General features: G+C 40.7%; 1 protein-coding gene across 12 annotated transcripts in view; it reads left to right on the top strand.

Annotated features, from left to right (window-relative positions):
• Positions 1–12,999, top strand: part of KCNH7 (potassium voltage-gated channel subfamily H member 7) — a 254,188-nt gene that overhangs the window by 186,461 nt on the left and 54,728 nt on the right. For all 12 annotated transcript variants that reach the window (XM_083493552.1, XM_083493550.1, XM_083493549.1 and 9 more), the window contains one exon: positions 11,161–11,586. In XM_083493552.1, the coding sequence (XP_083349678.1) occupies positions 11,161–11,586 (426 nt within the window). The remainder of the gene's footprint in view (positions 1–11,160; positions 11,587–12,999) is intronic.

The raw sequence follows: 12,999 nt of genomic DNA, 5'->3' as shown, positions 1-12,999 counted from the left end.
GTCTTATTCCCTAAAGACTCTCAGTCTCCATTGAAATGCATCCTAATGATAATTGATTGTATGAAATTTCTCTCTGGTGATTGATTTGCGAGGGCTGATCCATACATACATGCAGAGAGGGCGGTCTGCTCCATGCTAACTAAGAGACACCTTCAGCAGTGTGATGGCACGATGACTCACATCAATTATGAACACAAATTTTGGTTTTCTTGAGAGATAATTTGATCTTTTTTTCGGGGGCCGGGTTTGCTTATCTGGCTCCTTGCTGGCAAGTCTCTCCCCATGCCTCCTGCAATAGACAGAAGTGGGGGTTTTTGAGAAATTTTCCACGGGCATACATGAAATAAATAATTGTTGTTGCTTTCAGTAGTTCATCCAGTGTGCGGCTACTGGGCATTTGAAACCCAAGCGCAGCAAAGGAATGTTCTGAAGGAGTTCCTCCCACAAAACATTCTGTTTGGCTTGCTCGATGAACCTCTCCCATAAAACCAGGCATCTCTTAAGAGGCAACGTGTTCTTCTCCAAATATGGCATTTACTGTTTTCTACACATAAAGACAATTTTATAGTATGCTTAAAAGCTTTAGTATAAATCATTAATCATAAGTTACTAGGCTTCTTGGTGATGTTGAATGTGTAATAGAGGCACAGGAAGCTTCATGTGTCAGCAAAATGCAGTTTGGCACCAATGGAACCTTTCCTACCATTGCAATTGTAATTGACAGGGCTTTTTTTCCAGCCGGAACTTGCCGGAACTCAGTTGGGCACCATTGCCATTCTAAGAGAACGAGGTAGGTGTTCATGGTGAGTTCAGGCACCTCTTTTTCTAGAAAAATTGTGCTGCTAATAGGGACCATGGTGGAGCTAAAACACACACATGCCATCTCTTTAGTTTAAATAAGCACAGCCACACAATACCAAACTCCATGAGAAGCTTCACATCTACGTTGGCCATGAGATATTTCCCCTGTCTGCTTTGCTAACTCACTTGGTTCCACTAAGGCTGCCTACACACGGGATTTTTTGAAGTACATTCAAATCACATTCGTTCCCTCTAAGAATTATGGACACTGTGGTTTGTTAAGGGTTGCTGGGATTTGTAACTCTGTGAGAGGTAAGCTACAGGGCCCAGAATTCTTTGAGGGAAGGAAAGTGTTTTGAATATATTTTATATTCAGTGTGAACACAGCCTTAGCTTGATGCAAACCCCTTCACATAACAGTGGTGAAGCGAACATTTGCCAGCTAGGCAAACTCCCACCCTGCTCTGAACTCCGTTATTATTATTATTAAGCATTGTACATTTAGTTGTATGCATTGCCTTTTTCCAGCAGCGGGGCACAGTGTTAGATATGATCTGGAAAGATCTGTAGCATTCTAGCATTTTACAAGCTGGATCTGTCTCCAGCCCATGCTTTGTGCAGGATTTATGGGGGGTAAGAAGGGTTTATGAGAATTTTAGTGGTGTTATACCCAACTCCCCATTACTAAGTCTTCTTTGGCTTCAGTGGAGCAAAGCTCAGTTTGCCCTGCTTCAGCTAAACTCTTTGGCAGGAAGAGATTCAGGATCTTAGGTTCAAAAAATGGCCACTTTATTCATTTCCAGGCAGGTTTAGATATTAGCAAATTATATATTGAAACCAATACTGGGGGGGGGGGGAGCATCAGGCTTATGTTCAAATTGCCCTTCTGCCCGGGGAGCTGGCCGGACTTTCCATACTGAAGATTGGATTGCCTTAACGGGTGAGAGAAGACAGGACTTGAGAAGCCAAAATCTGTTAGAAAACGTTTATTTTAAAAACAACGGCAACAGAAGGTCAGTGAATGGATTGCAACTTGTAAAATAATGACATAAACAGAACCGTATGTGCAGATAACGATTATAGGGAAAACAGAAAAAGGGAAAAAAAGAACAGAATATGGAACGCAACTCGACTTAAAAACTTAAAGAAACAATATGCAACTTAACTTTTCAAATCATAATTATAGTATGCAAAACTAATTATATATTTAACTCTTACACAACTCTACTTTATTTGCCCACTAAAACTTCCACCAGTCCAAACTAGTTAAAAAGCTTTACTGTGATTCAGCTATGTAGTAACTTATCCTAAATATCTGGATAGGTGGAAAGAAAGAAGGTAATAGCTACCTATCCAGACAGGGATTTGATTCAGCCCATTTCTGTTGGCTCAAAGAAGAGCTCCACAGGATCCACAGAAATCAAGGCTATGTGGAAAGGGTTGGGAAAATAACTTTCTATACAGAGCAGCAACAACTTGCGAATGAAACTGCATTATACATTATCAGAACAGCAATTCTTTAAATCCTTCTTACTTAATTGCTTGTTGGGTGAATAGTGTATGCTTCTTAATAAGGGTGTTGAGACTATGGAGGCAATCAATAAGGGTGTATTCCTTTGCAGTTCATAGCTCTTGGTTAGTAAAGCACATGCTAAAAAGACCCCATTTGTTTAATTCAATATGAATATTGCGAGGAGACAAGAGTGACGGGTTAATGGGAGAGAGAAGAAGCAGGAGGGAGGGACATCATGCTTGGTTGGTTGCTCCTGACTAAGGTGTCTCATAAAAATGCAGATAAATATAGGTAAGAAAAATGTTGCAAACTTTCTCCCATTAGCACTCATTGAAAAGGAAACAGTCAGTCACACCTGTTTCAATGATATCCTTCAAATCAGTGGAGTAGGATTTATAGTCTACTTAACCATACAGAGTAAATCTATTTGCTTTGAGACATTACCTGAATGATGCATTTGCCCACCAGCATGGAAGTAATTTTAGATCGGCCAGCAAAAGCAACTCCTCCGGCTTAGAGCTACTTTTCCTTTTAATTAATCTGAGTCATAGTAAGGCATAAAGCATAATAACAATAAATGTTGCTATATAAAGTATTTAAAATGGACGACAGAAACAAACTTTCTCTTCATGGAGGGGATGTTGCTTCAGGGCTATAGAGTAATAGCTTATAAATACGTTAACACTTGAAAGCTATTCAAGCTTATTCAGGAGTAAATCCCACTGTGTTCATTGGGACTTACTCCTTTGTAAGTGTGCTTAGGATTGTTTTAGGATCAGAACTAATTTCATTGCTTTCAGTTTCTAATATAATGAATTGTTACATATTAATCCTGCAAATATATTCATTTTTGTGCACACTTTCGTCTAACATATGCAGTTTTATGAACATTGTTTTGTGAACATTCTCCATTGTTTGGTTGGAGTACTGTGTCACAAAATTCGGATAACAGCAAATTTCAAAGGATGGCTTTTTTTGTTCTTGTATCATTGCGGTAAGTGAAAATTTGATAAATTTGGGTTTAAATGCAAAGTGAATTTCTCCCCATCCCTATTTTCAGCACAGCACTAATATTAAAGACTTCTGCCTGCGCACAGCCCATGGCACACTGATAGCTAGTGTTGGACTTGAAGTTTGATTTCAATGTCATAATATCTTCTTGGGTGCATCCTGATATGCTTTTGAGTGACTATGTAGTCCGATTATTACCAACAGAAATGTGACACCATGAAAATTATTGTCATTGCTTATTCCCCTTTTAAAAATACATACACATGCACACAAATGTTTGGTAGTGGTAGGTAGTGGGAAACAACATAATTGAGATGAACCATTCATTCAGTTCGGGATTGTATGGCTCCTCAGAAGGTTAAACATTTCTAGACTGTCCCTTTGGGGTTTCCTGGTTACTACAGAGCTTTTTAGCCCAAGATCACAGAGCTTCTCCACACTTGCCCTTCTAGGACTTCGTAGTGCTTTCAGTCAAGTCCCTTTGAGGCTTTCCTGGAAAAGTCTCAAAAAATGCCACTCTTCTCCTACTCCCCCCCCAAAAAAAATCCCCTAAAAGTTCTGCCTTTTCAAAAGGGCAGCTTTGGGTGCCGAAATCGAAAGTGGTGCATGTTCATTTCCAGCTGATTAAGTCCAAAGGTGATACAGCTGTCATCACAGCCATCCAAAAGCATCTCTAATTATAGTCTCTCGCTCATTAAACTGTAGCATTTCAGAGACCTAAAAAAGTCACAGCGCACCTCACAATGGCAATTCGGAACAGCACGTTGCATGTTATTGGTCTCTGGGATGCAATGTTTTGCCATTCCTGAGTGCTCTGATTTGAAACCGTTTGCCCTGTCCAATTATATTAAACCCTAAATTCATTCTCTTTAGAAATGTTTAACTCTAATTGGGAGTTTGAGAGCATTAGCTGGTCAATAATCAGAGTCTTTTCTTCTGCAGACTTGTCCCCCGTCCCCCCCTTATGGGTTGTACTAGCTAATTAAATCCAGCACTGAGGTTGTAATAAATTGTATGGGTATTAGTTCATGTCGTGTACTTTCTGAGCCCAAAGGAATTTAATATGAGTATGATAATATTGATTTACTGTTTAGTGGCAGCAAAAAAATAAATGCTAATGTGAGACTTCTCCAAACTTCTTCTTGCATTCAGATAACAAGGTCCGCATTAAGTTTGATTGAGATTCCTGCAGATATAATTGCAGAGGGGCTTATAGTAAACTGGGATTCAATCCTAAATTTGGATGAAAGGGGAGAGAGAGAGAGACAGAGAGAGAGAGAGAGAGAGAGAGAGAGAGAGGGAGGGAGGGAGGGAGGGAGAGGGAGAGGGAGAGGGAGAGAGAGAGAGAGAGAGAGAGAGAGAGAGAGAGAGAGACTTGTAGAAGCCAAGAACTGAACCTGGGTCTTTTTCCATGCAAGCAGATGCAGATCTATATCTATCTATCTATCTATCTATCTATCTATCTATCTATCTATCTATCATCTATCTATCTCTCATCTATCTATCTATCTATCTATCTATCTATCTATCTCTCTATCTATCATCTATTTATAATCTATTATAATATCATTATCCCACCTTTCTTGCAATGAGCTAATGGTGACATTCATGGTTCTGTTCTATTTAATCTTCACAGCAAACCTGGGAGGTAGGTTAGGCAGAGAGGCAGTGTCCAGCCCAAGATGACCCAGCAAACTTCATGGCCAAGCAGGAACCCTGGTCTCCCAATTGAAACAACTCACATTTTCCAATGTTTAGTCCTTCACAGTCAATCCTTGGTTCGGAATCATATGGAGTAGGGTGTGAACCTGCAATAAAACAATGCTTTATGGATGGATATAGCTGCATTTTATGCAATCACAGGAGCACTTCTGGAAACTGAATGAATTATTGCGGAAATCAGATTCACCAGATCAGATCCGCACGCTGCCATTTTCTGTCTAATCACAAACCCGAGGGAGGAAGCTTGCACAAGTGAAGTTTTTAATGTGTGACATTTTAATGTATTTTTAATCTTTGTTGGAAGACACCCAGAGTAGCTGGGGAAACCCAACCAGATGGGCAGGGTACAAATTATTATTATTATTATTATTATTATTATTATTATTATTATTATTAAACTTTGCAGCATTTTAATTGCCCCATTGGGAGTCTCTAAAATGTGACGTTTTGGGAAGCCATTGTTCCATTAATTCATAACCCAGATGGTTGTTGCTTTAAATGGTTTAACAAATGATAAAGTTAACTTGAAGCTTACTTTTCAGCCTCTTACATATCTCAATGCATTTTATTTTCACTCTGAGTGTCAGTTTCAATAGCTGGGTGAGTCAGCAATATGCAGTGCCAGTGCTTTTTTCTGGGGGGTACGCAGGGGTACGCATACCCCTAAACATTTTGTGAATCTAAGTTTGGCCTCATTGAGGGGCAGTATTTCAATATGAGTAGGAAAATGAGAGTACCCATAAAGATTTTTTGAGAGAGGGGGGGGGAAGCACTATGCGGTGCAATCCTATACATGTCTACTCAGAAGTAATTCCCACTGAGACAAATTAGACTTACTTCCAGACTTACTAAGTGTGTGTATAAGATTGCAGCCTCAATTTCTTAAATACAGTGCATGTTACTTTAAAGAATATTGGGGTACACTCAGTGCAACTAAAACCAAGACGTGTTGGGTATTTTGCAGGTGCCATTAACCTGATTTTGGAACAGATTGATTCTTTTAAGACAAATAAGGCATATGTGTCAAATTTTGCTACATAAAATACTCAGTGGGGGGATGGCTGTTGCTAAAACCCTATTGGCCATGTGTTATTAGTGAGTTGCCTTTCCGGTGCAAATTCAAATATCTTTGATGCTGTGAGAGAAATTCCATTGAGGTTGTATGTGATAAAGATCAAGATTATTTATTCTGCTATTCTCTAAAATGCAATGCAGCTTTGTTTGGTTCCTCGTGTCATCAAGAATGAAATGGCGATTGTCATCCAGGGTAACGTTTGGCTTACTTTTCACTCAGGCACCTGCATTTGTTATGCATTTAGGAGCTAAATTCAGATTTGGGGCTTTTCTTTAGGGGATACAGGCTAGTACAGGTTTTTCAGTCTTTTTTTTTTTTACACAAGAAAATGGAAGAAATTGGCCTGGCTGGATACAGCCTGATGACTTCAATAGAGACAAAGCAGAGAGGAATTGCGACTCCTGTTGATTCAGATGGGAGGAGAATCCTATGGTGCAAAAGAAATCAGGCAAACTAATGAAAATGACAGCATTAAAATCAAACTGCCTTTTCAACCTCAGAGAACATAGTGAGTGTTATTTGAAGCAGTTGTGGTGGCATTTAGCTTTAGATTTTAAACCCAATCGAAATGACAATATTTCTTTTCTATGAAAAAGCCTTAAGAAACTACCAGCATTTTTAAAAATATATATTCATTTTATCTGTACTACAATATGTGCAGACTGCTGGTGATGACGATGCCTAGTCATTGTGGCTGCTTTTTTCCCCCTTATATCACAATAGTGGTTGCAGCTCAAAAACAACAAAGGGCCAATGTCAGCTTGAATGAAAGGTGGCTATTCCTGTAGTTCAGCTCCCATCTTCCTTGAACATTGGCCATGCTGGCTGGGGTTTTAAGAGCTGGAGTCCAACAATGTTCGGAGCACCATCAGTCAGCCTCTCCTGCCTTAAAGACTATAAAATGTATTATGACATCAGCTTTAATGGACAAAAGCCCACTTCATCAGATGCACAAGAGGATGCTTTCAACCATCCTAGACTTAGTCTGTCTATACTGTACTTTATTCCAGAAAAAAAGTTGATTCACAGGGTTTTATTGTCTTTTCTATATGAACATTTAAAGTGTAATCCTATTCATCCATTCATCCTATTCAGTTCTCAGCAGTAAGCCCTATTAAAATCAATGGGGCTTACTTTTAGGTAAATGTGTGTAGGGAAAAAGGTGGTCAACCCACCACATTCAATGCCCTGCCAGACTCATGCCAGCAGGACAGAAGTAGTCACTACTCAGTCTTTCCCATTTTTGTCCCTTTGACCAGTTCCCTCTTGTTGGGAATCTTTGGCACACCACCTTGTCAGCTGATAAGGACAAAGGCCATGGAAGTTTTTGTTAATTAAATTTGTATACCGTCCTACACCTGCAGGTCTCAGGGTGGTGACAACATAGAAACACAATATAATGAAAACAAAACAACCCAATAACCCCCTCCTTCCCAGCACATTTTAAAAGTGCATTGATTATCAATATGCCAAAGGGGCCTTGTTAAAGAGGAACATTTTTGCCTGGCGCCTAAAGGTGTATAATGAAGGCACCAGGTGAACGTCTCTGGGGAGAGCATTCCACAAACGGGGAGCCAGTGCAAAAAAAAAGGTCCCTTCTTGTGTTGCCACCCTGCGGACCTCTTGTGGAGGAGGCATACAAAAAAGGGCATCAGAAGGTGATCTCTGGGTCAAGGTAGGTTCATATGGGAAGAGGCAGTCCTTGAGGTATTGCAGCCCTAAGCTGTTTCTGTGGTAAAGGAGGGAAGAGGCATCCAATGTCTGCTTTCCCTCTTCAGGGTTATACCTGTGTCTCTGCCCTCAGAGAGGGGGCTCATGGGCACTCTCCACAGGACCATTGGAATACAGGACTAGTCTCAGAACTGCTGCTGAAATATAGGGGATCCTGGGTTACAAAGCAGTGGGCCGTTCCTTGGCTTTGCCAACATATCATTTCTTCACCTGTATATGATTAGGCTTCACTCTGTCCTTCTTTGGAGCTGTTCCATGTAAAGAAGAAGAAGAAGAGTTTGGATTTGATATCCCACTTTATCACTACCCGAAGGAGTCTCAAAGCGGCTAACATTCTCCTTTCCCTTCCTCCCCCACAACAAACACTCTGTGAGGTGAGTGGGGCTGAGAGACTTCAAAGAAGTGTGACTGGCCCAAGGTCACCCAGCAGCTGCATGTGGAGGAGCGGAGATGCGAACCCGGTTCACCAGATTACGAGACTACCGCTCTTAACCACTACACCACACTGGCTCTCAATGTGACCCATGCAAACACAGAAAACATCACATCCACATCAGTTCCTGCATGTTTTTAGCATCGATGCTGCAGGTAGCGATGGCATGGGAAGAACTGCTGCAACAAGCACCTGGCAGTGCCACAAAGAAAAGTAGTTGTGTGGCTGCTAATTAGGTGTGAACAATGCTGCGCTCATTGGCTCTGCGTGCCACTTACAGGGCTCCCCAAAGTGTGCATTTGGAGAGGCATTTAGAAATCATCTGCATCTGCTCATAATCCAGGAAGCATCAGACAGCATCAGACAGCATCAGAGGCGGTTGTGCAACCTGGTTGTTAGATCTTCTTCCTCAAAATTCACCACAGAATGCAACTCTGCTTGCTTCTGACCAACTCAGAAATACAAGAGGGGTTGTGAAAGATGTTTCAGGGTTTCTTTCCATGGGCACATACTCCATCATCTTGTCAGTCTCCTGAATCACTTTTCTAAATAGCTGAACAGGATTTTTGAAACTTGACACCGTTCTGTACCTATCTTTGAATCCATGAATGAATAGGTTCCTACTGATTACTACGACAGCGGGCCTCTAATTCAGTGACAGAAGCCATAAGCAAATAAATGCTTCCAGCCCCTATACAATACAATACAAATCTTTATTATAGTCATAGGCCAGCCTAAAAGGGTGGGATACAGTCATTTAAAACCTGAAAAGCTAAAAAAGGTATTAAAACAGAAGGTGAATATAAAAGTCTATAGAATCATAGAGTTGGAATAGACCACAAGGGCCATCGAGTCCAACCCCCTGCCAAGCAAGAGAATTTAAAAGAAGCTAAGTGAAGGGATAGGAGCATTGGGCAGGTGTGGAAGATCATAAAAGGTTGCTATAGAAAAGACTTTAACTATTAATTTACAGAGCACTCTGATATGTTCCTTAAATCTAGTTTGTGGCACAGGTCATCCACCGACGAATTTGAGCGCTGCTGTGCAGAATCTAGCAACACTGTATGTTGTAGCAGGATTGGTATCTGAGAGCAGCAGGGAGGTATAGAATGCCCTGTGTACCCAAATTATTTGAAGCCAAGCCAATAGCACAACTTCTCTGTGGTGCCCAGTTGGGTTCCTTTTCCAGTTTTGCACCACTAGAGCTTCCAACCCCTAGTGAGCTAGTTTCTGCCACACTTGCCAGTCCTATAAGGCCTCATTGGCTTCAGTGGCACAAACGACTATGTGTGCAGATCAAGAAAGAGAAGCTACATGAATGGGCAATGAACTGTGTTGGGTTTATTACAAAGAAAAGAATATTCAGCTCCCTGAACTTGTTTTGTTATGTTCATCCATAGGAGTGGGGTGTGAGTCCCTGGATTAGTTCTTGGTAAATTTAGTAGCAGCGAGGACAACAGATCAAAAGTGAAAGGTTCCTGGAGAGAGGGCGGAGCCTAAATACTCACTTCTCTTTTAGCTTTCAGACAGTGGTACATATGGGAAAGGTGTGGCTCCAGGTGCAGCAAAAAGGCTGCGATTCTGCTTTTTATATGAACCAGTGCAGCCAGCCTCCATTAGTTAAGTGCAAAGGAATAAATAATAGATTTATCCCGGCACCCTTGCCCATGTTGCTTAATGGCTGCTTAGAAGCATTTTATAATCTCTGTAGAACGTAATCATTCCCTACTGTGCTGTTCAAAAGAAAAGTGTGGTTATTAACCCATGGTGTCCTCCCAGTTTTTCACAGTATGCAGTTTTGTTCAACCAATGATGCTGTCTACGTGATTAAGGAGAGGGTGTGAGGTTTGTGGTTTTTTTAAGTTAAATTAAAGGAGGTTCACTTTTTTAAAAAGGAGCCCAAATTCTGTTTGCTAAAGCACTTCAATCTGAAATCTTAATCTATAGGTATATATCTAAATCTATCTAGAGATAAATCTGTATCTATCTTTCGATAGATAGATTTGAGTTATTGGGAGCAAAGCAAAATGGAAGACTGTGCCATACAGACCTACTCAAAACCTGTTGTATTTCCTATTGAATAACTCTCTCTAGCTTTTCCATGTTTTTCAAGTTTATACCTTCTGTAAATATATATTGAAATATGTAGATATATATCAAATCCACACAGAGACTGTGTTCCAGAGCTCTATACTTCAAATTCCCATTGCTGGCTGTGTGTCCCATGAACCTTAACAAGCATGAAATGTTTTCTGCAGAAGTGGGAGAGAACCCTGCTCATAAATGCAGAGCTTCTTCATGGTATGGAAAGCATAATGTGCCATTTAAGGTGCTTAATAATAAATCTCTCTCTCTCTCTCTCTCTCTCTCTCACACACACACACACACGTATGTATGTATGTATGTATGTATGTATCTTCCAGCACATAGTTTTTCTTTCTAGTATAGGATCTTAATCCAGTGAATCACACATGCACATACATATCACATAATGAATCTCTGCAACACCTAGGTTTGGGAATACATGAAAGCTTCCAATAAATCAAAATATCCCATGGGAAAGGAGGCTGAATCCAAGCTGGTTCAGGGGGTTTTCCATTCACCAACCTGGAAGGTACCAAGAAAACAGTTTGTAGATTGAGAAATGTTTTTGCAGGATAAAAGCACGGGGATCTGGGATTGTATCTCTTCACTGCATCCACTCGCACAATGGAACTGCAAATCCTGGCTTTAAAAAACAATGTCATTTGGATATATGCTTTCTATTCTAGATAACTTATCCTTTATACCGTGTGGGCCCCTCATTTTCCCCCTTTATGCTCTAAACAGTTTGCCCTTACACAGTGTGTCTCCTTTTTCTTTCTATCTCCCTAGGTTCTATCCTTGGGAGCAGATGTTCTGCCAGAATATAAGCTCCAAACGCCTCGCATCAACAAGTTTACTATATTGCACTACAGTCCTTTCAAAGCAGTCTGGGACTGGCTGATTTTACTGCTGGTGATCTACACGGCCATTTTCACCCCTTACTCTGCAGCCTTCCTCCTCAACGACAGCGAAGAACAGAAGAGGCGGGTGTGTGGCTATTCGTGCAACCCACTAAGCATGGTAGACTTAATTGTGGATATCATGTTTATCATTGACATTGTCATAAACTTCCGAACAACATATGTGAACCAGAATGAAGAAGTGGTAAGTGACCCAGCAAGAATAGCAATCCACTACTTCAAAGGCTGGTTCCTAATTGACATGGTTGCTGCAATACCTTTTGACCTGCTGATATTTGGATCTGGCTCTGATGAGGTAAGCTCACTATAACTAGCATCTATCTATTAAGAGTTTATGTGATCGCCTGCTTTGTGCATACATCATGTTTTCTGACAGATAAAAGTTGGATATATTTTATATCTGCTTTGAGATAGCTGAAATAAGACTACAGGTGTGAGATGGAGGATGGGGGAATAAACCTTGTTTGTCCATTAAGTTAACTGGGTGACCTTGGGCCAGTTACTGTCTCTCAGCCTAACTCACTGAGCCTGTCACACTTTCTTAGCCTAACCAACGTCACAGAATTATTGCAAAGATAAAAGGGGATATAACACGTTTATGTTTGTCACCCTGATCTCAGAGGAAGGGTGAGTTGAAAGTGTGATAAATAAATAAACTATATCAGCTCACACATATCCATGCCTATAATTTTTGAAGAATTGCATGTTATAATGCTCTGGCCAACATTCAATAGGTAGTGAGAGATCTTTGGTGATGGTCTGGATTTCACCCTTTATTTCTGCTTTTTATTTCTTGTGCTCTTGACCTTAATATTTCTGTGACAATCCTTTATACCAAGAATGGTAGCACATGTAAAATGTCCATGGTGCAATATCTTTCGCTAATGATCATTCTCAGTCGTGGAGATGTCTTTTAAAAAGAAATAGATTTTCCCATTATCTCAAGGCTTATCCAGTAACAAGACCCCTGCTAACAACGCTGTCAACCATCCTTTTTTATGAAATGGCATCATTTTCAAAAGCATCACTAGGCATGCTCCTCCAAGGCTTAGAAATTCTTGGCTTCCAGCAGGGAGATAATAATCAAAAGGTTGCATGCCATAATGCATACCAGTTCTGCTTGTGTGTTACTTAGTTCAGCTAGGTAAACTGATCCAAATAATATATGTCATTGTGATGACCTTAATTTAGCCTCACTTAAAAGCAATGGGTTTGGTAGCACTATTTGGGCATCACAGCCTGGAGATTTGTTAAAATAGAATGCTTATGGCAAAGTTGTTACTGAACATCTCCAAGCAATATTGTTATTTCCTTACATGTGTGACATATCTTAAAGACAAAAGTCGTCTTTGGCCATTCACTTCACTCACACAAATGTCATCATGCAGAGGGGTGCCACCATGGAAAAGGCCCTCCCTATGGTCACTGTAAGATGGTCCCCTGTAGGCTGTGGCACAACCCAAAGGACCTTATTAGCAAATCTTGGTGACCAGGCAAGTCAGTTTGGAAGGAGACACTTCCTCAAGTAACCCGGCCCCAAGTTGTCTTGAGATTTATTAGATAATTGTAAAAGTTTAAACCCAGTCTGGTTGCAAATTTGCCAGGTGTGTGTGCTCAAATGCCTTGTGGGCACCAAAGGAAGACATCAAGGGCACCATTGTGTTCACGGGCACCTTGTTGGTGACCCCTTTTGCAGGGTTAGCTCTAC

The sequence above is a fragment of the Podarcis liolepis genome (genome assembly GCF_965112155.1).
Source record: "Podarcis liolepis genome assembly, chromosome: 1".
NCBI lineage: Eukaryota > Metazoa > Chordata > Lepidosauria > Squamata > Lacertidae > Podarcis > Podarcis liolepis.
Note: the sequence above shows the minus strand (reverse complement) of the source record. Positions and strands in the feature narration are given on the sequence as shown.